This window comes from Notolepis coatsorum (genome assembly GCF_963971535.1).
Source record: "Notolepis coatsorum genome assembly, contig: SCAFFOLD_1911, whole genome shotgun sequence".
In the NCBI taxonomy this organism is placed as follows: domain Eukaryota; kingdom Metazoa; phylum Chordata; class Actinopteri; order Aulopiformes; family Paralepididae; genus Notolepis; species Notolepis coatsorum.
In genome coordinates, this window is record NW_028169357.1 from 1 (window position 1) to 22,500 (window position 22,500).

The following is a 22,500-nucleotide window of genomic DNA, read 5'->3' on the forward strand; positions in this document are numbered from 1 at the left end:
AAGTTGTACATCTGCATGGCGATGGCAAAGTCCTCCAGGTTGTTAAGGAACTGGAAGAAGGATCGGAACTCATCAAAGGTGATCCCCTGAAAACACCAACAGGGACACATCAGTTGTATTATATATCTGTCACAGTTTTTAATACTCGTGGGAAGATTATTCATGAAAATGCAGATCTCTGGGGGACGTCTGAAAATTGTTGCAGTGGGTATTTGGGGGCAAAACTTTCATCCAGAGGGCATATAGGCAGGCTTTCATCCAGAGGGCATATAGGCAGGCTTTCATCCAGAGGGCATATAGGCAGGCTTTCATCCAGAGGGCATATAGGCAGGCTTTCATCCAGAGGGCATAATATAGGCAGGCTTTCATCCAGAGGGCATATAGGCAGGCTTTCATCCAGAGGACATAATAAGCAGGCTTTCATCCAGAGGGCATATAGGCAGGGGTGCCCAAGCCGTTTTGACATGGACGTGCCACAGGCTGCTACAGGGAGGTGTAGTCTGACGTCACTTTAGTTTCCTGCGCGTTCCACCCGTATAGGGATTTATCATTGGGAAAATGTATTATCGGCTATTGTAATAATTCTGCCTCATGGACATTGGCAAGCTTTCCATTTTTTGCACACAATGAGTTCCCTTCTATCACTAACATTATTGTTTAAGCCTTTTTCGTTGAAATTTAATTATACGTAATAATTTTACAATGAATTGCTAATTGTTTCATGTTGAGCTATAGATTGTGGATGAATACACAGAAAGGTACACCGTTGCAATTTCAAGCGAGGTGGACCGGCCGGAAACAACAATGACGTAACCACTACACCTCCCTAATAAGGACGCACTGATACCAATATTGGTGTCGGATAACAGGCTGATACCAGGTTTCCATTAAGAGATCTGATACCAAGAAACATGTGCAACCTGAGAGATTAAGGACCCCAGCCACACAGTACCGCAGACGGTACCGCAGTCTCAGGTCCACATCCAAAAGAACGCTGAACAGCTACTTCCACCGGGCAAACAGACTACTGACTGACAGACTCTACATTATCACATGAGCAGACGCACACAAAAGCACCTTAAGTGACTTACTACCAGGGGCGTAAAGTACTTGAGTAATTGTACTTTGTTACAATACTTAAGTACTGTTTTTGGGGATTTGTACTTTACTCGAGTATTATTAGGTTTGTATACTTGTACTTTTACTCAATTACATTTCAGAAGAAAAAAAAACATACTTTTTACTCCTTACATTTAAAATGCAGACCTACAAAGTACAAATGTCGCAGGTCCAACAATTTGAATTAGTATATTTGTTTCTCTGGCCGAACTAACGTTAACGTTATTAATCCCGCGGCCGCTCTTTATTTAAAAACAGCCAATCAAATCCCCATCAATGGAAAATGAACCCGCCCATACCCATGCTGATTGGTCCTTGTGCAAGACTAGAAAGCGGGGATCTTTGATTAAACACCTGCTACCAGAAGAATAGACAGTCAGAAAAAAGGTTTTTACTTTAACTTTTTAGTGCTTAAGTACATTTAAAAGTAGACACTTTTTTACTTTTACTCAAGTGTGTTTTTAGCCTATACTCTGACTTTTACTTGAGTACGATTTTGAGACGGTACCCATACTTTCACTTAAGTATAATTTCTTGGTACTTTTTACACCCCTGCTTACCACACACACACTGGTGCTATTTACCTTTGAATCTTTTTATTTATTTAATTTATCCACAGTTTTTGTATTGTATAGTTTGTATAGATTGTTGTATATTGTTGTCTACAAATCTACTTCGAGGAGGTTGAGGAGCCAGGAAAAAAACAAGCATCTCACATTTCTCTGAATGTATGTAGGCCCTACATTTAAAAAAGGCTGTGACAATAAAATTATCTGAATCTGGATCTGAAAGCAAAGTGACATGGTCTGCTGCATTTTAAACAGATAGAAGCACATTAGATCACTCTAATGGATTAGACCTGTATCTCAAATCATTTTAAACAGATAGAAGCACGTTAGATCACTAATGGATTAGACCTGTATCTCAAATCAAACTGATGGTCTAAGTCTATACTATTGAGTAACAGCAGTGCCTCCCTAGTTGCAGCCCATGTGATATGTACTGTAATGATGTGATTGGCATAGAGCATACAACAGTGTTTAAAGTGAACAATGGAGACATGTTTCCATTATCTAGTTCAGTGGTTCTCAACTCTGGGTCGCGACCCAAATTGGGGTCGCGGGTAGGTGACATTGGCAAGTAAAGAAAAGAATAATTTTTTTTATGTTCTGGCAACATATTTTGATGTTTTATAAATGTGTATTGATAACATAGTGCTGTAATAAAATTTTCTAATAAATATGCACGATCAAGTTCAACAACGTGTGCTTTTATTTTGATATTCCTTAATTCCACGTTTGAAATTACGCAATAAATTAACACTTTGAGTGCCGACGACGTGTATTGTCGTCTTATCATGCCCCCCGTTGAGTGCCGACGACGTGAATTGTCGTTTGATTTTTTCATTAGCGATCTGAATTCATATTTCATCAACCGAGTCTCCCGTTGGTACAGCAGACCCTCTAGGACAGGGGTGTCAAACAAATTTTCACAGAGGGCCACATCAGCATTATGGTTGCCCTCAAAGGGCCAAAGACCGTATAAATGTTAATGTAATGTAAAATAAATGTAGCTACTCATTTACATATTGTTAAACATGTTGTTTCTGTATTTATTACTTATTCAAGTTATACATATTGCATATGCATTTGCATAGATGTAAAAATATATGTTAGCTTATGTTATTTTAACAAATAATTTTAGTTGATCAGAACCCCATATTACTCCATCAATCAATGATCAAACCATTTTAAGTAAATAACAAAGAAGAATATCATCAAATACAAGCTATGACATTAAGTTTGTTCAAAACCTTTTTGTCACAGTCAAGAGGGGCAGAACTAACAACTGTGAGCTGTAAAGAACACGTGGGACAGATGTAGCAGATGTTACAAAAACAAATGGCTGCACACAACCTTGCAGAGGCCATACATCCAACTAATGGAAGATAGTTTAATTAACTTTAATGAACAGATTGCAGAATGGGTACAGTACAGTACGGCTCAATACACACAATTGTTAAGGGGATGCAGACCAGAGAAAGACTTTCGTCTTGTTTACATCAGGGTCCCCCATTTTCAATTAATAATGAATTGTAAGTAAGGTTGCAACTTGCTCCGTGCAATCCATTCTTTGTGGATCTAGCCCAAATCTCTAAAATGTTTGGTTATGCTGGTAATGCTGTAAAAACACATCTGTATTCCAATTTACAAAATGTTAGCAAATCCCACATAGTAGCTGTGTCTCAGTTCAGGGGTTGTAATCCACTCGAAGGCTGCATTGGAAAGACTGCATGCATCATGCGTCACAGCGGCGCAAGGCTCCTTCAAACACAGAGAGATGCAGCCTTCTTTTCCTGAAATTGGAGAAATCCATCGGATGGATGTGCCAAGTAACCCAGAATGCATTTCACATCCATCATACTTCAATACATGATAACATCTATCATGCTTCAATACACAAGATAATCCATGATAACATCCATCATGCTTCAATACACGAGATAATCCATGATAACATCTATCATGCTTCAATACACGAGATAATCCATGATAACATCCGTCATGCTTCAATACACAAGATAATCCATGATAACATCCATCATGCTTCAATACACGAGATAATCCATGATAACATCCATCATGCTTCAATACACAAGATCATCCACGACAACATATATCATGCTTCAATACATGATAACCATCTATCATGCTTCAATACATGGTAAATGGCTGATTTTTTATATAGCGCTTTTGTCCAAAGCGCTTTACAATTTGTTACTCACGTTTTACCATTCACTCACACATTCACTCACCCATTCAATCACACATTCACACACCGACGGCGGAGGCAACCATGCAAGGTGCCACCTGCTCATCTGGAGCAATTAGGGGTTAAGTGTCTTGCTCACGCGGTCAGGTGGCGTAGCGGAGATTGTGCTCGTCACCAATGCAAGAGGCTGCGGTCTCGACTCCCGGAGAGTCAGCATTGCCTTGGCTTGGGCTGATCGCTATACTAACTCGTTTGGCTGAGTTAGGGGGAGGGAAGCCGTGGGTGGGTCCTGGGCGTTGTGGACAGCGACCCCTACAGTTCGGTCGGGGCGCCTGCTCAGCGAGGGTAGGATCTGGTGAGAGGTAGTGTGGCCTCCCACACGTTACACTCTCCCGGTGAGAATCTGCGCTGCCAGGCTGGCTGCCGGCTGGCTGCACATGCGTCGGAGGAAAGCATGCGACAGTCTCCGGCCTCTCGGGACCAACAGTAGGGGAAAGTGCGCAACAACCAGGAAGGGGGTTGGGAATTGGCATAACGACTAACAGTGGGATGGGAGAAAAAATCGGAAAAAGGCGGGGGAAAAAGATAATAGACAAAACATTTAAATAGTGTCTTGCTCAAGGATACATCGACACGCTGCCCGGGAGGAGCGGGAATCAAACCGGGAACCTCCGGATTGCCAGACGACTGCTCTACCTCCCGAGCCACTGTCGCCCCCCCCATACATCAGATAATCCATGATACTGTATGACACAGTATTGTCATTAATGAGAGCAAATGTATATTTTACACGATGTTCCAGATGTTCCAGTTATCATTCTAGCATTCATTCATTGCTTTGTGGCCTCATTTATTAGCCGTTCAGTCAATGTGTTGGATGGTTTGGATCACAAGTACACTGTAAAAAACTGGGGATTGGGGTTGTTGTTACTACTGGCATGTTCTTCAGCTCAATCAGGGTGACATCGCGTGTCTCTCCTGTCCGTCATGCAGCGCATTCAGGCCCGGAGGTGGAGAGGAAGACAGCCGGGGGCTCTTTCTTTTCCCAATTAATATACATTTTCGCAATTGACTTACAAGTCCATTATTCATTTTAATATAGAATATTCGTCGACAGCCCTACTTAACAGTAACTGCACACTACATCACCCCCCCCGAGTGGAACATGGAAAGCCACAAAATCGTACCGAACCGTGGCTTCAAAACGAGGTACGTAGCGAACCGTGGTTTTTCCGTACCATTACACCCCTACTACTAAATACACAAATAAAGTCAAACAAGCACATGAATAGATGTGTGAATGTGTCCGGTGGAGGAGGGACCAACCTCCTGCTTCTTGTATAGCGTGAAAAGGCGGGAAGGAAGGAAGGGAAGGAAGGAAGGGACAGAAACAGAAGCATGATGGTGGCACGAGGACCAGACACAACATGAGACACACGGGGCGACTTTCAGAGACGTACAGACGAGACGTACAGACAGTGATGCAGTGGGCATGGTAGGGCTGGCGATATGGAAAAAAATCATATCGCGATAACGATATGATAATGTTATCATATTTCTCGATATCGATAATTATCGAATTGTTATAAGTATATATATATAAAAAAAAAATTAACAACAGATGTATGTTTATTTTGCAGCAATTCTTTGTCGTTGCCGCCATCTTTAGTGTTACATCCCCTCACATTCCAGTTCTCAGGCTGCAGCTGGTTTAAAAGCGAAAGTAAACCGGCTTCTCTGCTGGCTGTGGCTCCAGGGGAGTTGAACAGTTCTGGCTCTGCTAGTTTATTTTCCATCTTTTCGCGCTTTTTTGGTGGACAAACCACCGCACATGTGCACCGTGACTCGTGACTGGAGTCTAGCTCTGCTAGCACCTATCGTGTACAGACGGTTTCAACTGTATTTTAAATTAGAAAGCAAACCAAATAAATGGACAAGAGAAAAATAAATCTCAATTTGGTCAGTATTGTCATTTGGACAAGCAAAGCCATTACTTTAAGTTGCAGGCAAGAAAGACAAGTCTGTCCACTGTCTCTGGTTTTAAAACTGCCCTGTTGCAGGTCACAAAAAAAAAAAACATAAAAAAAAAAAACGGTTTTTCGATATTTTTTTAATTTCGATATTCGATATCGATTATTAAAATATATCGCAATATTTATCGTTATCGTGATATCGCCCAGCCCTAGGTCATGGGACGGGGTTGCACGCCGCTCCACCTCTTTGAGCAGGAGCACGCGCATGCACACAAGAATGCGTTCCACTCGACTCTGCGCCAAGTACCCACCTGGCTACTTTGCATAACAATAGCTCAGGTCGTCCTGGTGTGTTCAAACACTACAGTTGGACCATTCAACATGAATGAAGTGTTACATTCCATTCCTAGAGGCAATTAGGCATCGTCTTTATTTTAGCGAAGGAACATTTATGCGCATGGGCGGGAGCAGGTGCGCGCACGGGAGCGCGCATGCACGTGGGCGTCATTAAAACACAGTGCAACCCCTTGTGAAATCACCACTGCACCACTGCTTACACAGAGACTTACAGAGATGACCTTATAGCCTCAAAAACTGTGCTAACTAGCCATTGCATTGACTGTCGAATACAGTACACAGAATAGAAGTAAACACCATTGCTGTACAGACATTTTATTAATCATAATAATAATAATTATTATTATTATTATTATTGATTATTCACATATATGCTTACTACGTGTATCTATTGCTATGTCCGCCCATCACTAACGACTGTCCCCGTCTCCCTGTCTCCCTGTGAGTGGATGTCTCGTGGTGATGACCGGAGTGGTGGACGTCCCGTGGTGATGGCCGGGAGGATGCGATCCTCTCTACGTCGCCCCCCCCCCCCATACCTCAAATGGATCCGTCATCAGCTCTATTTTCAATCTTTCAAAATGTTCTTATGTACCCCAGTTGCTATTGCATGTACTTGTGTTTCATTACACGTATATGATGTGTCTCTACCTTGTCGTCCGGTATACACTGGCGCACGTTCTCCAGGTAGGCGCTGACGTTCTCCACGTTGGTGAAACGCAGCAGGATCCTGGCAAAGTCCTCCTCGCTGATGGTGGTCATTCCTTTAGAGTAGGTGAGGAACTCTATCTCCAAGAGCTCCGTCTGCAGGTTATCCATAAACCTGAGAGAGAGAGAGAGAGAGAGAGAGAGAGAGAGAGAGAGAGAGAGAGAGAGAGAGAGAGAGAGAGAGAGAGAGAGAGAGAGAGAGAGAGAGAAAAGAGAGGGGGGGAGAGGGGGAGAGGGGGAGAGAGAGAGGGGGGAGGGGGGAGAGAGAGAGGGAGAGAGGAGGGGGAGAGAGAGGGGGGGAGAGAGAGAGAGAGGAGGGGGAGAGAGAGGGGGGGGGGAGAGAGGGGGGGAGAGAGAGAGAGAGAGAGAGAGAGAGAGAGAGAGAGAGAGAGAGAGAGAGAGGGGAGAGGGAGAGAGAGAGAGGGGGGACAGGAGAGAGAGATAGTGGGAGAGGGAGAGAGGGAGAGAGAGAACAAGAGAGATGGGGGAAGATAGATAGAGAGAGAAATATATAGCAAGAGAGAGAGAGGGGGAGAAGGGAGAGAAGAAAGATAGGGAGAAAGAAAGAGAGAAGGATGGAGATGGGGAGAGAGAGGGAGGGAGAAAGAGAGGGAGATAGGGAGAGAGAGGGGAGAGGGAAGGAGAGAGATAAAGAGATAGAGATGGAGAGGGAGGGATGAGGGAGAGAGGGATGGAGGGAGAGAGATAGTGAGTGAGGGATAGACAGAGAAGGAGGGAGAGAGAGGGGGGATAAAGAGAGAAGGAGGTAAATAAGTAATAGAAGAATAGAGGTTTTGTATAATATGTGAGGTATATTCAAAACTAGTGAGTGACAACGGAGGAGGGCAGACCTCTACTGAAGTATTCTCAACTATTTCTTCTACTTTCCTTGAGTTGGTTCTACTACAGTTTAAAATAGTTCAGGAAACAGCATCTATAGTTCACTAGAGGTCTGTAGTTCACTAGAGGTCTGCAGTTCACTAGAGGTCTATAGTTCACTAGAGGTCTGTAGTTCACTAGAGGTCTACAGTTCACTAGAGGTCTACAGTTCACTAGAGGTCTGTAGTTCACTAGAGGTCTACAGTTCACTAGAGGTCTATAGTTCACTAGAGGTCTACAGTTCACTAGAGGTCTGTAGTTCACTAGAGGTCTGTAGTTCACTAGAGGTCTACAGTTCACTAGAGGTCTACAGTTCACTAGAGGTCTACAGTTCACTAGAGGTCTACAGTTCACTAGAGGTCTACAGTTCACTAGAGGTCTGCAGTTCACTAGAGGTCTACAGTTCACTAGAGGTCTGTAGTTCACTAGAGGTCTGTAGTTCACTAGACGTCTATAGTTCACTAGAGGTCTGTAGTTCACTAGAGGTCTACAGTTCACTAGAGGTCTACAGTTCACTAGAGGTCTACAGTTCACTAGAGGTCTACAGTTCACTAGAGGTCTACAGTTCACTAGAGGTCTACAGTTCACTAGAGGTCTACAGTTCACTAGAGGTCTACAGTTCACTAGAGGTCTGCAGTTCACTAGAGGTCTGTAGTTCACTAGAGGTCTACAGTTCACTAGAGGTCTGTAGTTCACTAGAGGTCTATAGTTCACTAGAGGTCTACAGTTCACTAGAGGTCTGTAGTTCACTAGAGGTCTGTAGTTCACTAGAGGTCTACAGTTCACTAGAGGTCTACAGTTCACTAGAGGTCTACAGTTCACTAGAGGTCTGTAGTTCACTAGAGGTCTGTAGTTCACTAGACGTCTATAGTTCACTAGAGGTCTGTAGTTCACTAGAGGTCTACAGTTCACTAGAGGTCTACAGTTCACTAGAGGTCTACAGTTCACTAGAGGTCTACAGTTCACTAGAGGTCTACAGTTCACTAGAGGTCTACAGTTCACTAGAGGTCTACAGTTCACTAGAGGTCTACAGTTCACTAGAGGTCTACAGTTCACTAGAGGTCTGTAGTTCACTAGAGGTCTATAGTTCACTAGAGGTCTACAGTTCACTAGAGGTCTGTAGTTCACTAGAGGTCTACAGTTCACTAGAGGTCTACAGTTCACTAGAGGTCTACAGTTCACTAGAGGTCTGTAGTTCACTAGAGGTCTACAGTTCACTAGAGGTCTACAGTTCACTAGAGGTCTACAGTTCACTAGAGGTCTACAGTTCACTAGAGGTCTGCAGTTCACTAGAGGTCTACAGTTCACTAGAGGTCTACAGTTCACTAGAGGTCTGTAGTTCACTAGAGGTCTACAGTTCACTAGAGGTATGTAGTTCACTATAGGTCTACAGTTCACTAGAGGTCTGTAGTTCACTAGAGGTCTGTAGTTCACTAGAGGTCTACAGTTCACTAGAGGTCTGTAGTTCACTAGAGGTCTACAGTTCACTAGAGGTCTACAGTTCACTAGAGGTCTACAGTTCACTAGAGGTCTACAGTTCACTAGAGGTCTGCAGTTCACTAGAGGTCTACAGTTCACTAGAGGTCTGTAGTTCACTAGAGGTCTGTAGTTCACTAGAGGTCTGTAGTTCACTAGAGGTCTGTAGTTCACTAGAGGTCAGTAGTTCACTAGAGGTCTGTAGTTCACTAGAGGTCTACAGTTCACTAGAGGTCTGTAGTTCACTAGAGGTCTACAGTTCACTAGAGGTCTGTAGTTCACTAGAGGTCTGTAGTTCACTAGAGGTCTGTAGTTCACTAGAGGTCTACAGTTCACTAGAAGTCTACAGTTCACTAGAGGTCTGTAGTTCACTAGAGGTCTGTAGTTCACTAGAGGTCTGTAGTTCACTAGAGGTCTGTAGTTCACTAGAGTTCTGTAGTTCACTAGAGGTCTGTAGTTCACTAGAGGTCTGTAGTTCACTAGAGGTCTGTAGTTCACTAGAGTTCTGTAGTTCACTAGAGGTCTGTAGTTCACTAGAGGTCTACAGTTCACTAGAGTTCTGTAGTTCACTAGAGGTCTGTAGTTCACTAGAGGTCTGTAGTTCACTAGAGGTCTATAGTTCACTAGAGGTCTGTAGTTCACTAGAGGTCTATAGTTCACTAGAGGTCTGTAGTTCACTAGAGGTCTACAGTTCACTAGAGGTCTGTAGTTCACTAGAGGTCTACAGTTCACTAAAGGTCTGTAGTTCACTAGAGGTCTGCAGTTCACTAGAGGTCTGCTCTCCTCCGGTTGGTATTCTCGAGACAATGCTATGTTTTATGTCTGATTATCACATGTCCAGACAGGATTCAGAGAGGACAACCCTTTAAAGACTCAGTCATCCTGGTGAACCTGCTGTCCAGCCAGCTGTTCTTCAGCTATACACCCATTTCTCCAGCCATCGTATGATCGATTCAGGCTCAAATAGGGAGGTGTAGTGGTTACGTCATTGGTGTTTCCCGCGCGGTCCACCCCTCTTGAAATCGCCATGTATTTCCAATGGAACCATTTCTAAATCATCTCGTTTAAAACAAACAAAGCATGAACATTGGCATGGTGTACCTTTCTGTGTGTATTCATCCACAATCTATAGCTCAGCATGAAAACATTCGCAATTAATCGTAAATAACGTTTATGTTTTCGTTCACTGAGGAACTACACTTCACTTTGGCGCTGCAGTGCTGACTGACGTCACCACAGAGTAGACTCCTGGCTGTATTAGGCGACAGCACTGAACAACAGGTGTTCTACTGGTAAGTGTAGTTCTTTTTTTAACAACAAATTAAAAACGTTATAACTAACTTTATTTCAACCAAAAATGCTCAAACAATAATGTTAGTGATAGAAGGGAACTAATTTTGTGCAAAAATGGAAAGCTTGCCAATGTTCATGAGGCAGAATTATTACAATAGGCTAATAGCTGATGATACATTTTCCCAATGATAAATCCCTATACGGGTGGACCTCGCGGGAAACTAAAGTGACGTCACACTACACCTCCCTATATGGGTGGGGGTGGGGCTACGGCTGATTGGCTGAATGAGTGTACAGTGTGCTTCAGAAAGCAAGAAAGCCCAGCCTTGTAGTCGATACATTTATGTATTTTCCGTGTCATCGGGTTAACCACACAGCAACATTACCTGTAGAAGTCATCAAATGTTAGCTCCGCCTTCCCTTTCTTGCCAAAGAAGTGGACCAATAGGGTGGTGTCGATCATCATGTTCTCATCCGCTCGCTGTCATTGGTCAGATAGGGGGAGAGAGAGAGAACTGATCAGTGACTGACAGGTGTGATACAGGCGTTGTGACTGGAGGAAGAGTGGGTGGGAGGAGTCCATCATCAATCCAACATGGCAGCCACCGGTGTCAGGCCAGCCAGGAAGCAGATTCCTACTGCACGTGTGCAGAACGTGCATAAAGGAGAGCAAACTACAAGCTGTCAATCAAACAATCAACCAATCAGCTTGGACAAACAGTCGGCGGCCCTTGTGACACTGAAGATACCAGTCTAGGCGGCAATATGGCATCGGTCAAATCTCTTAAGTCAAATTGTCATCAATTAATATTGATAGCTTAAACCAAGAGGATTGTTTGTAGATCCGCAGATGCAAAGTTGAATGAAAATGTTTCCTCCTTGAATATCAGTGATTCAAAGCTAAACATTTAAAGTCATCATTAATCTTATCAGCAACTTAACTTAGGCGTCATCATGGCAAGTTGTGACTGGAAGATTTATGACTACTGACTTGGGAACACTGGGCTCCCTGGCATTCAAGCATGTATGACTAGTAGTGACTAGCACTGAGCCTAGCCCCCAAACAGCTACAGGCTGCCATTGTATGATAGCACCCTCTAGTGGTGTGCAGGGGCCAAACTAGGGAATCACATGCAACTGCTGTAACCTGCAGCTATAGTTTGCAACCGTGATCTACCTTTCACCCCCACTACAAAGCTATACGAAAATACAGACTTTACTACTTCTAACGTCAAGCTAGACATTTCAAAGCTTTATGAAAAAAACAGACTTTTACCCCTAGACATATCAGACTTTACCACGTCTAACATCAAGCTAGACATATCACAGCTTTATGCAGGACTAGTGGTCGTTGAGGAGGTATTTTTCTGACCTGGACATCAGAAACTTCACAGTCACTTCTTGCCATGAACACAGTCCCTACAGATCATCCGTCCTTGTCTAAGCTCTTTGATAAATATATATAAATATAAAATATGATATCTATCCAAATCGTGTGCATATTATCAGATCAGGCCCTCCATATGGTCCAGACTGGTAAGGAGGAGTGTTACTATGGCAGCATAAAGGAACAGACCAGTACTACAGACCAATACAGACAGCAGCACACAGGCGAGACACAGAGCTGTGGAACACGACGAGCCATACGGAAATAGAAAGAAGAATGTAATGGATGTAGAAAAAGAGATAGAGGAGAACGAGGAGGAGCGAGAATTCAGCAGGCGGACACATACAAAACAGTAAGCTGACAGACAGACAGACAGACAGACAGACAGACAGACAGACAGGCAGACAGACAGACAGACAGACAGACAGACAGACAGACAGACAGACAGACAGACAGACAGACGTGTAAAAATAATCACATCCCATGCATTTCTGCGCAAATGCCACACAGACGAACATCAATGAAACATCACAAACAACACAAGGAACAACACAAGGAACAACACAAGGAACAACACAAGGAACAACACAAGGAACAACACAAGGAACACAAGGAACAACACAAGGAACAACACAAGGAACACAAGGAACAACACAAGGAACAACACAAGGAACAACACAAGCAACAACACGAGGAACAACACAAGCAGCAACACAAGGAACAACACAAGGAACAACACAAGGAACAACACAAGCAGCAACACAAGCAGCAACACAAGGAACAACACAAGCAACAACACGAGGAACAACACAAGGAACAACACAAGGAACAACACAAGGAACAACACAAGGAACAACACAAGGAACAACACAAGGAACAACACACGGAACAACACAAGGAACAACACAAGGAACAACACAAGGAACAACACAAGGAACAACACACGGAACAACACAAGGAACAACACAAGGAACAACACAAGGAACAACACAAGCAACAACACAAGGAACAACACAAGGAACAACACAAGGAACAACACAAGGAACAACACAAGCAACAACACAAGGAACAACATCAACACAAATGAGTCTCTTCCACCTTTTTCCGTCAATGCAACATAATGACGGGTTGTGTTTGTGAAAAGCTGGGCGTTTGTGTTCTTTTCATTCTGCTTCTCTGTCCTTCTCAGATCTCTCTCTCTCTCTCTCTGTACACGTCCCTTCGTCCAACCCTCTCTGGTGAGTGTGTTTAGTTAGTGATCAGGAGGTGAGTGTGTTTAGTTAGTGATCAGGAGGTTAGGTGAGTGTGTTTAGTTAGTGATCAGGAGGTGAGTGTGTTTAGTTAGTGATCAGGAGGTTAGGTGAGTGTGTTTAGTTAGTGATCAGGAGATTAGGTGCTCAGCCTCTGGAAAAGATGGAGCATGGTGTTGTGGTGTGTGTGTGTGTGTGTGTGTGTGTTGCTCATGCTTAGCTCAGAAAAAGGTGTTTAGTGACCAAAGGACCCAGCCAGTACCAGGGCAGGAAGAGACCAATCAACCCAACTCTCTCCCCCCCGCCATGCCCCGCCCAGCCACACCCCATTGTACAATCCAGTGCCATGCTGAGGTAAAAAAACAGGCATCAGATTGGGCAAACAAATTATGAGGAGCAATTGTGCCATGTCCATTATCATCATCATTACCACCATGATGCCATATGATACGCGTGGTTCTACCTCAAGATTAAAATCCTACACTCCACCGTCGTGGCACAGGAGGGAAATATCGCAATATAAAGAAAGACCCCCCCCCCCCCCCCCCCCCCCAAAAAAAGAAAAGAAAAGAAGAGAATGTTGGTTCCATTTGAAGAATAACACAGATTCTTCTAGTAAATATATGTTACTGTTTGGAGTCAAACAGTGTGAAAACGTGTCCCTGTGAGAAATGAACAAATAATAATAATGGAGCTGCTGAGATAATGGGGGGGGGGGGGGGGGGCACTTTGTATGTCATACTGGGAGAGGAGAGCAAGTGGAGCGGGCTGTTTCTGCCTGAGACCTAGCAAGCGTTTAGCCAAAGCAGTGGAGCTGAAAGTTGCAGCTGGTTTTGAACCAATCTCTTAAAAAAAACAGAAATGTCCTCCTTGGCCCACGCCAAGTAACTGGTGAACAATGACTATAGTTAAGCTGGTCAGGAAGGCCAGTAGCGTGGTTGGGGTGGAGCTGGACTCTCTAGCGGTGGTGGCGGAGAGGAGGAGCCTTGCTAAGCTCCAGGCCATCAGGGAAAACCCCTCCCACCCCGATATACACAGACTTGGCTGACAGGAGGAGCATGTTCAGTGCTAGGCTAACACTCCCAAGATGTAGCACTGAACGGCACAGGAAGTCCTTCATTCCGCCAGCCATCAGACTTGACAATGCATCACTGTGCCTCACTGCATCACTGAGCACAATGTGACAGTTACCATCTTCCTGGACTTTTACTTTTAAAACAACACTTTACAAAAAAACAATATTACACTTACTGTAGACTTCTGTATATTTTTACTGTGTCTTTTTTACTGTATATTTTATTCTATTCTTATTCTTAGGCAATTTGTTTTGTTATTCTTATTCGTGACTTTGTTCTGTCTAAATGTTTAATGTGAGCGATTTGTAGTGTCAAATTTCCCTCGGGATGATTCAAGTATTTCTATTCTATTCTATTCTATTCTAGTTCAGTACTGTATAACTGGTAACACCCAGGTCGCGTGTATCCTTTCGGCAACTAACGTTTCCTTCCGCGTTGCTCTGATTGGCCAGCGATCTACGCTCGTTTCGCCCCTACGCCAGTAGCGCGCGCATGCGCATTTTGTTTTTGCCCCCACACGCCCACACACTCACACACGCATGTTTTAATAATAATAATAATGCAGGTTTTGCCGCCACGCCGGTAGATAATAATAATAATAATACTTAGAATAATAATACTTAGACAAACGCATGCAATTGGCACAAGTGTAAATTATGCATTCGTCACTCAGTTTTAACATCGACGCACTTAGCTCAACTCGTTTAAACGTTTACGTTTAATTAATTTATCATCTCTCTATATTAACGTAACTAGCTATTCATATCAATCGAAATAACGTTCATCTCTCTATATTAACGTAACTAGCTATTCATATCAATTGAAATAACGTATTGTATTGTTTTCATCTCTCTATATTAACACTTTGGCTGCCGGAAGACGTTTTTAGGCGTCCTTCCCCGCCATGCTCAAGTTGCCGAAGACGCCGTAACTCGTCTTTGATATCAATATTTCAAAAATCTGTGATCGAAATCATATTTTCTTTCCGGAGCCCTGAGATGTACTGGTGAACTCCCATCAACTGTTTAACGGTTCGAGAGCGCCATCTGGTGGCCGATCGGCAGATCGGCCAAGAGGGAGGGGCTCGCCAAACAGGAAGTGCTCATCCTATGTGCTCCGGGCACTCGCGATCGGTAGCCGGACTCCATCTCAACACACTGGATGATCAATCGCTCGCCCTAACTCAATAAACAACGTTATTTGGACGTATATAGTATTATACAACCTGAAAATGGTTCATCTGGATAAACATCCCATAATCGAAAATGGTCTACACCACGCTGATCGTCCAACGGCACGAGGAAGATACGGTAAGATTCAGCGTTATTTTTGAACGTGTTCGATATAAACTGCTCTGATGAACATATGACCCACACTAGATGAATGATATAACGCTGCCCACGGAATTATAAACGATCCCCCGCCCATCCGGTCAATATCAGATGATACGTAGAAACTTCTAGAAGTACGTCCAATTGAAATTTTTTATATCGCGCCGATTGCCATCAAACTGTATTTCATCATCAATATAATGCATTTGGGGCTATAGATCACGTTCTGGAGAAAGCTGCAGAAAGAGATGAAAACATACTTATACATTAGACCATATTTTACTATGAATATGTGAATGAAAAAGTTTAACGTTGCTACACAATGAACAATACATATAGGACTTTGAATGGGCCCTAATAATGGCAATGTAGCAATAGAATTTAAAAAGTTATAGCCCTGCAAAGAAGGGGTACTTATCCATAGACAAATAGAGCTGGCAACCTATGGTACAGTATATCATGAATTTAGCCTTAGGCAATCAAAGTGTTAACGTGATTCCATCAACACTGTGGCTGAATAATGAAGCCCAAAGTCGCGTCACGCGCAAGAGCATATTACCTATGTGTTGATGGAATCACGTTAATATAGAGAGATACAATACGTTATTTCAATTGATATGAATAGCTAGTTACGTTAATATAGAGATGAACGTTATTTCGATTGATATGAATAGCTAGTTACGTTAATATAGAGAGATGATAAATTAATTAAACGTAATTATTTTTTTTTTATTTAACTAAGAGTGATTTGAACTTGTGACCATAGGCTCCCCTCCCTCTGTGTGCGAGCGTGTGGGCGTGTGGGGGCAAAAACAAAAACCTGCGTGGGCGTGAGGGCATTATCGCGGCTCATGTGCATGCGCGCGCTCGCACCGGCGTAGGGGCGAAACGAGCGTAGATCGCTGGCCAATCAGAGCAACGCGGAAGGTAACGTTAGTTGCCGAAAGGATACACGCACCCAGGTCATGGTAACACACAGAGCCATCCCTAAACTTTTGGGGGCCCAAGGCAACAAGGTGCAAAAAGGTCTATATCAGATGTCAGATGTAAATGGCTTGGAAACCTACTGTACGACGGTAAGTCTAATTTGGAGACACACAGTCGAAAACTGAACCCTCAGGCCACCAAATCTCCCAACATGAACCTGTCTGATTCACCTGACAGTGTCTTATCATTAAGCGTCTGATACAGGGACAAAACGAAGATTAAACTCAAGACAAAACAGCTCCAAACTATCTGATTCACTCTGGTATCCTGTCTCTGTGTGATTCATTTCACCGTCTTGTCATTAGCAAACCATTTACCTCACAGACAAACACTCCCAGCAGAGAGCAAAAGGTTCCCAATAGGGAGGTGTAGTGGTTACGTCATTGCTGTTTCCCGTGTGGTCCACCCCTCTTGAAATCGCCATGTATTTCCAATGGATCCATTTCTAAATCGTCTCGTTTAAAACACATAAAGCATGAACATTTGCATGGTGTACCTTTCTGTGTGTATTCATCCACAATCTGTAGCTCAACGTGAAAAAAGTCACAATTAATCGTAATGGTAGCAAAATAACGTTTATGTTTCCGTTCACTGAGGAACTACACTTCTCTCTGGCGCTGCTGACGGCGACAGCACTGAGCGACAGGCGTTCTACTGGTAAGTGTAGTTCTTTTTTAATGACAAATTTAAAACATTACAACTACCTTTATTTCAACCAAAAATGCTTAAACAATAATGGTAGTGATAGAAGGGAACTCATTTTGTGCAAAAAATGGAAAGCTTGTCAATGTTCACGAGGCAGAGAATTATTACAATAGCCGATAATACATGTTCCTAATGATAAATCCCTATACGGGTGGACCGCGCGGGAAACTAAAGTGACGTCACACTACACCTCCCTATTCACCACACTGATTCAGACTGCGGCCACCAGGTCTCTGATTAGAGACAAATGATGGTTAAGAGTGTCTCTTTTATGTTAAAAGTGACACACTATACGCATTGGTATCTCTTTATGACACATGAGCATTTCAGACAACGTCCCAGACATCTTCGAGACAACATCCAACATCCAGGTCACGGTGTCAACACTGCCTCTTTCACGCCCCTCCTCTGTCAGTGTTTTCCTCATCCCCCTCTCTCTCTCTATATTCATAATACTGAAGAACAACAACAACCAAACCCTTAATCCTGACAGTATATCTTGTCCCTTGCACTTGCTTATTGCCAAGTTGCTTGCAATTGCCGGTGGGTTCACAAATGTTGACCGTATCTATTGTTGCAGTTATTGCGCCGACCTGTTGACCTGAATAGTGAAAACTAGCTAATACACGGCACTACACACAACAGGTTGTTTCTGATCATGTGATTGCGTATTTATCTGTGTTTGAAATAAGATTGGAGTAATAAACAATGTACTTTGCTAAGTTGCCTCTGGATGATAGTGTGAGCTCAACTCTGTCAATTGTACTTAGTAGGTAGTTACTTACGTACTTAGTAGGCTGGTAAAGATATGCCTCCTAAAGTGTGTAAACGGAAGTACAGGAAGTACCGGCTACAAAACAATTATAGAAACGTGTGAAGTGCAAGCCACTGCAATGGCTTTGCCTGAAGAATTTACTACATGACCGGGACGTTCTAGCTTGTTTGCCGACAGGATTCGGGAAAAGTTTGATCCGTTCAGGGAGGCAGCTTCCAGGGGAAGTACATACACCGGAAATTCTACCCCACAGACACTTTCAGCGGTAGTTCTTTACCAGGCTTTATCTCACGGAGGAGATAAAACTGGGAACGAGGTTACTTACTTAGTAAGTAGGTTAATTCATGCGTACTGCCCCTGGGCAGAGGGGGGAGGGGCACTACTCAACTCAACTCAATTAAGTATCCCTCCTGGCAGAGGTCATAAACCAACAGCTTGAGGTTCCTGGAAGCTCCAAAACATCAGAGCAAGGCCATCATCACCTCCATGATGTAATGGTTACCACGGCGACCAGGCACGGGCCCACACCTGCTGTATCTCCACGCCGACCAGACCAGGCACGGGCCCACACCTGCTGTATCTCCACGGCGACCAGACCAGGCACGGGCCCACACCTGCTGTATCTCCACGGCGACCAGACCAGGCACGGGCCCACACCTGCTGTATCACCACGGCAACCAGACCAGGCACGGGCCCACACCTGCTGTATCACCACGGCAACCAGACCAGGCACGGGCCCACACCTGCTGTATCACCACGGCAACCAGACCAGGCACGGGCCCATACCTGATGTTAGGACTGTTTGTAACCTTTGATCTTGAAGCGGAGGGTAAAAAACAGTGATTACTGATGTAAACACTAAATGCCGTCTGCCCCCTCATCTCCCCCCCCCCCCCCTCTCTCTCTCTCTCTCTCTCGCCCTCTCTCTCTCTCTCTCTTACTTTGGAGGAAGTACTTATTGTAGGCATTTAGTGAGTCAGACAAACTGTCAGACCACAGATACAAACCTACCACAGTGACTCACTCTGGTGGAATCTATACACCTAGTGTATAGGTTACAAACACAAAGTTGAAATGATTCAAAACTTTGATCTCCGAAAAGAAACCGTTCGATCATGCCAAAATCGGCCCGAGAAGTTCGTAAGTGGAGTTACGAAGACATTTCTCTCTCTGTCTCTCTCTCTCTCTCTCTCTCTCTCTCTCTCTCTCTCTCTCTCTCTCTCTCAAAACAAGTGAAAAAAAGTAGTTCACCGTCTATCCATCCTGTTGTACGGGGGGTTTAGGTCGAGTGAAACAGCAGTGTCTGTGCATCACCAGGTCATGATTTCCTGAAAGAGAACTTTGCTTCAAATTTGTCAAATGTATTTCTTTGGTGCTTTGAGCCACAAACCAGTCAGATATCTCCAAAACTAGGCGACTAGACGTCCCTTTTTTAAGATGTGTCCCACCCCCCGGGTATAGCCTCGATTCCAGTCCAACATAGAAGCCTATAATGTCGCTCACTCCTCCTATCTGTATCCTTCCTATTCCCTCTGTTCCTCCCTTCTTCTCACCTGTGTCCTGGCTGTCAGTGCCTGCTACTCAGACAAACACACGGTGAGGTAATGGTGATCGTCATTCCTTCTCGCTCTCTCCCTCCCTCCCTCTCTGCTTGTCGGTCAGCCCCTCCTTCCCCAGACAGAAACAGAGAGGGGGGTGCTGGTGACTAACCTGTTAAGTAAACACATCGTCACCTCTCTCTCTCGCTCTCTAAAATACGTCTTCTTCCCCTTTTAGTCATTCCTCTAAATGTGCCCTCCCTCTCTCGCACAGCTCTCCCCCAACACACCCTCCCCCCACCTCTCTCGTATTCCCTAAATGTGCCTCTCTCTCTCTCTCTCTCTCTCTCTGTCTCTCTCTCTCTCTCTGTCTCTCTCTCTGTGTCTCTGTTCCTTTCCCCTAAATGTGCATCTCTCTCTCTGCTCCTTTCCCCTAAGTGTGGCTCTCTCCTCTCTCTCTCGCTCTCTCTCTCTCTCTCTCTCTCTCTCCCTCTCTCTCTCTCTCTTTCTGATCCTTTCCCCTAAATGTGCATCTCTCTCTCACAAGTTTCAAGTTTCTTTATTAGTTGTCATACAGAAGTACAGAATACTTTTATATATAAAATGCTTCTTTCTGTTTTGCTCCAGAGATTGTGCTAGATAAAAATAGATAAGTATAAAATAAGTATAGTAAGTATAAAATAGAAGTCAAGTACGTAGACAAAAGTGTTCAACATCTCTCTGCTCCTTTCCCCTAAATGTGCATCTCTCTCTCTCTCTCTCTGTCTCTCTCTCTCTCTCTCACTCTGACTGTTGTATTCCTGTTGTTTAATCACACGTTTTATTACCCTGCCTTTCCTCTACATCGCAAAAAAGTACTAAATCATCTTAACAACAACCGTCACCCCAATGGCATGTTATTCAATCTTGTATTCAAAGTCTTCAAATCGGTTCTCTTCAGAGTGAAAAAGACACGACCTGCCTATATGGGGCAAGATATTACTACTTTTTTCCAGACAGTTCTTGTAGTATCTTGGAAAATGGCAGATTCCTGCACTTGTTGAGCACAAGAGGAAATCCTCGAAACAATCTGAAATAAATCATCTCGTCCCAAAACGAGACAACGGTCGTCCTGTGTTTCTTTCTTGTCCCATCTTCCTCTACTTATTTTGTCCATCATACTTTCTGTCTGCCAGCTTCCCATCCTCTCCTCCCACCACTTCCCCTCTTTCACTCCTCTCTCTCCCTCCCCTGTGTAAATACAAGGTCATCTCCATTACCCTGCACTATCATTATCACCATCTTAGCTTCCGCGAGTCGCTAGCCTGCAATTAGCTATACTAGCTTGATGCTACAGCGGCACATAGCCTGTTATTAGGCAGCTAGCCTGTTAGCAGCAGATTAGCTTCACCCGTTATTAATCATTACCATGGAGTGAGCTTTTTGGCAGCTAGTCTGTAAGCGGTATGTTAGCTTTACCTATTAACAATCATTGTTTTGTAATGGTAGCTAGTACACTAATAGCAGTTAGCTTACAATTCAGTTATTTAACTGATATTGGTCATTAAGCAAGCTTACAAGCCAGCAGTGAAATGATTTAGCCAGACCACAAATGTTTAAATAAAAAAAAAAAATTAAATAATTGATAAACTTGATAGACTTTTTAACTAGACCTACTTCAACAAAGGTGATTCAAAGCGTATGAGATTCAAGATGATTTTAAATGTTTGTGGTACTATATGATCATGCTGATTTGTATGTGTTCTGAATCTATTGTCTTCTAATTCAGCGGTTTCCCTTTTTAAGGTGTAATTGAGGATGATTTGACCACTGGACAAAGCTGAAGCCACAACAAAGACGCACAGATACACATACACATCATATCAGAAAGGCTGAATGACGGAGGACAGTTAACACAAAAGGTAAAGAGAAACAAAACAGGTTATTATAACAGGGAACATTTGGAAAACATGGACATTTGGATATCAAATATGAATGTATATCTTGTGGAATCTATACACCTAGTGTCACTGCTACAGACACAAAGTTGAAATGATTAAAAACGTTTATCTCCGAAAAGAAATCGTCTGATCATGCCAAAATCGACCAGAGAAGTTCGTAAGTGGAGTTACGAAAACATTTGTTGGTAACTTTCTTGTGAGTCCATTCGAGCATGAGGACCATGGTCCTTATGTCCTCCAGGTCTAGAGAGATGAGTGAAGGATGAGGGAGGGAGGAGTAATCTGAATAAAGAGATGAGTGAAGGATGAGGGAGGGAGGAGTAATCTGAATAAAGAGATGAGTGAAGGATGAGGGAGGGAGGAGTAATCTGAATAAAGAGATGAGTGAAGGATGAGGGAGGGAGGAGTAATCTGAATAAAGAGAAGAGTGAAGAATGAGGGAGGGAGGAGTAATCTGAATAAAGAGATGGGTGAAGGATGAGGGAGGGAGGAGTAATCTGAATAAAGAGATGAGTGAAGGATGAGGGAGGGAGGAGTAATCTGAATAAAGAGATGAGTGAAGGATGAGGGAGGGAGGAGTAATCTGAATAAAGAGATGAGTGAAGGATGAGGGATGGAGGAGTAATCTGAATAAAGAGATGGGTGAAGGATGAGGGAGGGAGGAGTAATCTGAATAAAGAGATGGGTGAAGGATGAGGGAGGGAGGAGTAATCTGAATAAAGAGATGAGTGAAGGATGAGGGAGGGAGGAGCAATCTGAATAAAGAGATGAATGAAGGATGAGGGAGGGAGGAGTAATCTGAATAAAGAGATGGGTGAAGGATGAGGGATGGAAGAGTATGGAGTAGGGCTGGGAACAAATATTGAAAATAATCTGTATCAAATTGTTTCATTAGAAGTAGATCGATCTTTTAATAATGTGTGCCTTTTTTCAG

General features: G+C 43.5%; 1 protein-coding gene across 1 annotated transcript in view; it reads right to left on the reverse strand.

The window, feature by feature from the left end:
- Positions 1-5: 5 nt before the first annotated feature.
- The window catches only part of LOC311248731 (calcium uptake protein 3, mitochondrial-like), a gene marked incomplete at its 3' end in the record, with an annotated part of 33,014 nt that continues 10,519 nt past the window's right edge, over positions 6-22,500 (reverse strand). The window contains exons 5-7 of the mRNA XM_084339564.1: positions 10,964-11,058; positions 6,873-7,044; positions 6-86 (exon numbers count right to left, since the gene is read on the reverse strand). Coding sequence (XP_084195690.1) covers positions 6-86; positions 6,873-7,044; positions 10,964-11,058 — 348 coding nt within the window. The remainder of the gene's footprint in view (positions 87-6,872; positions 7,045-10,963; positions 11,059-22,500) is intronic.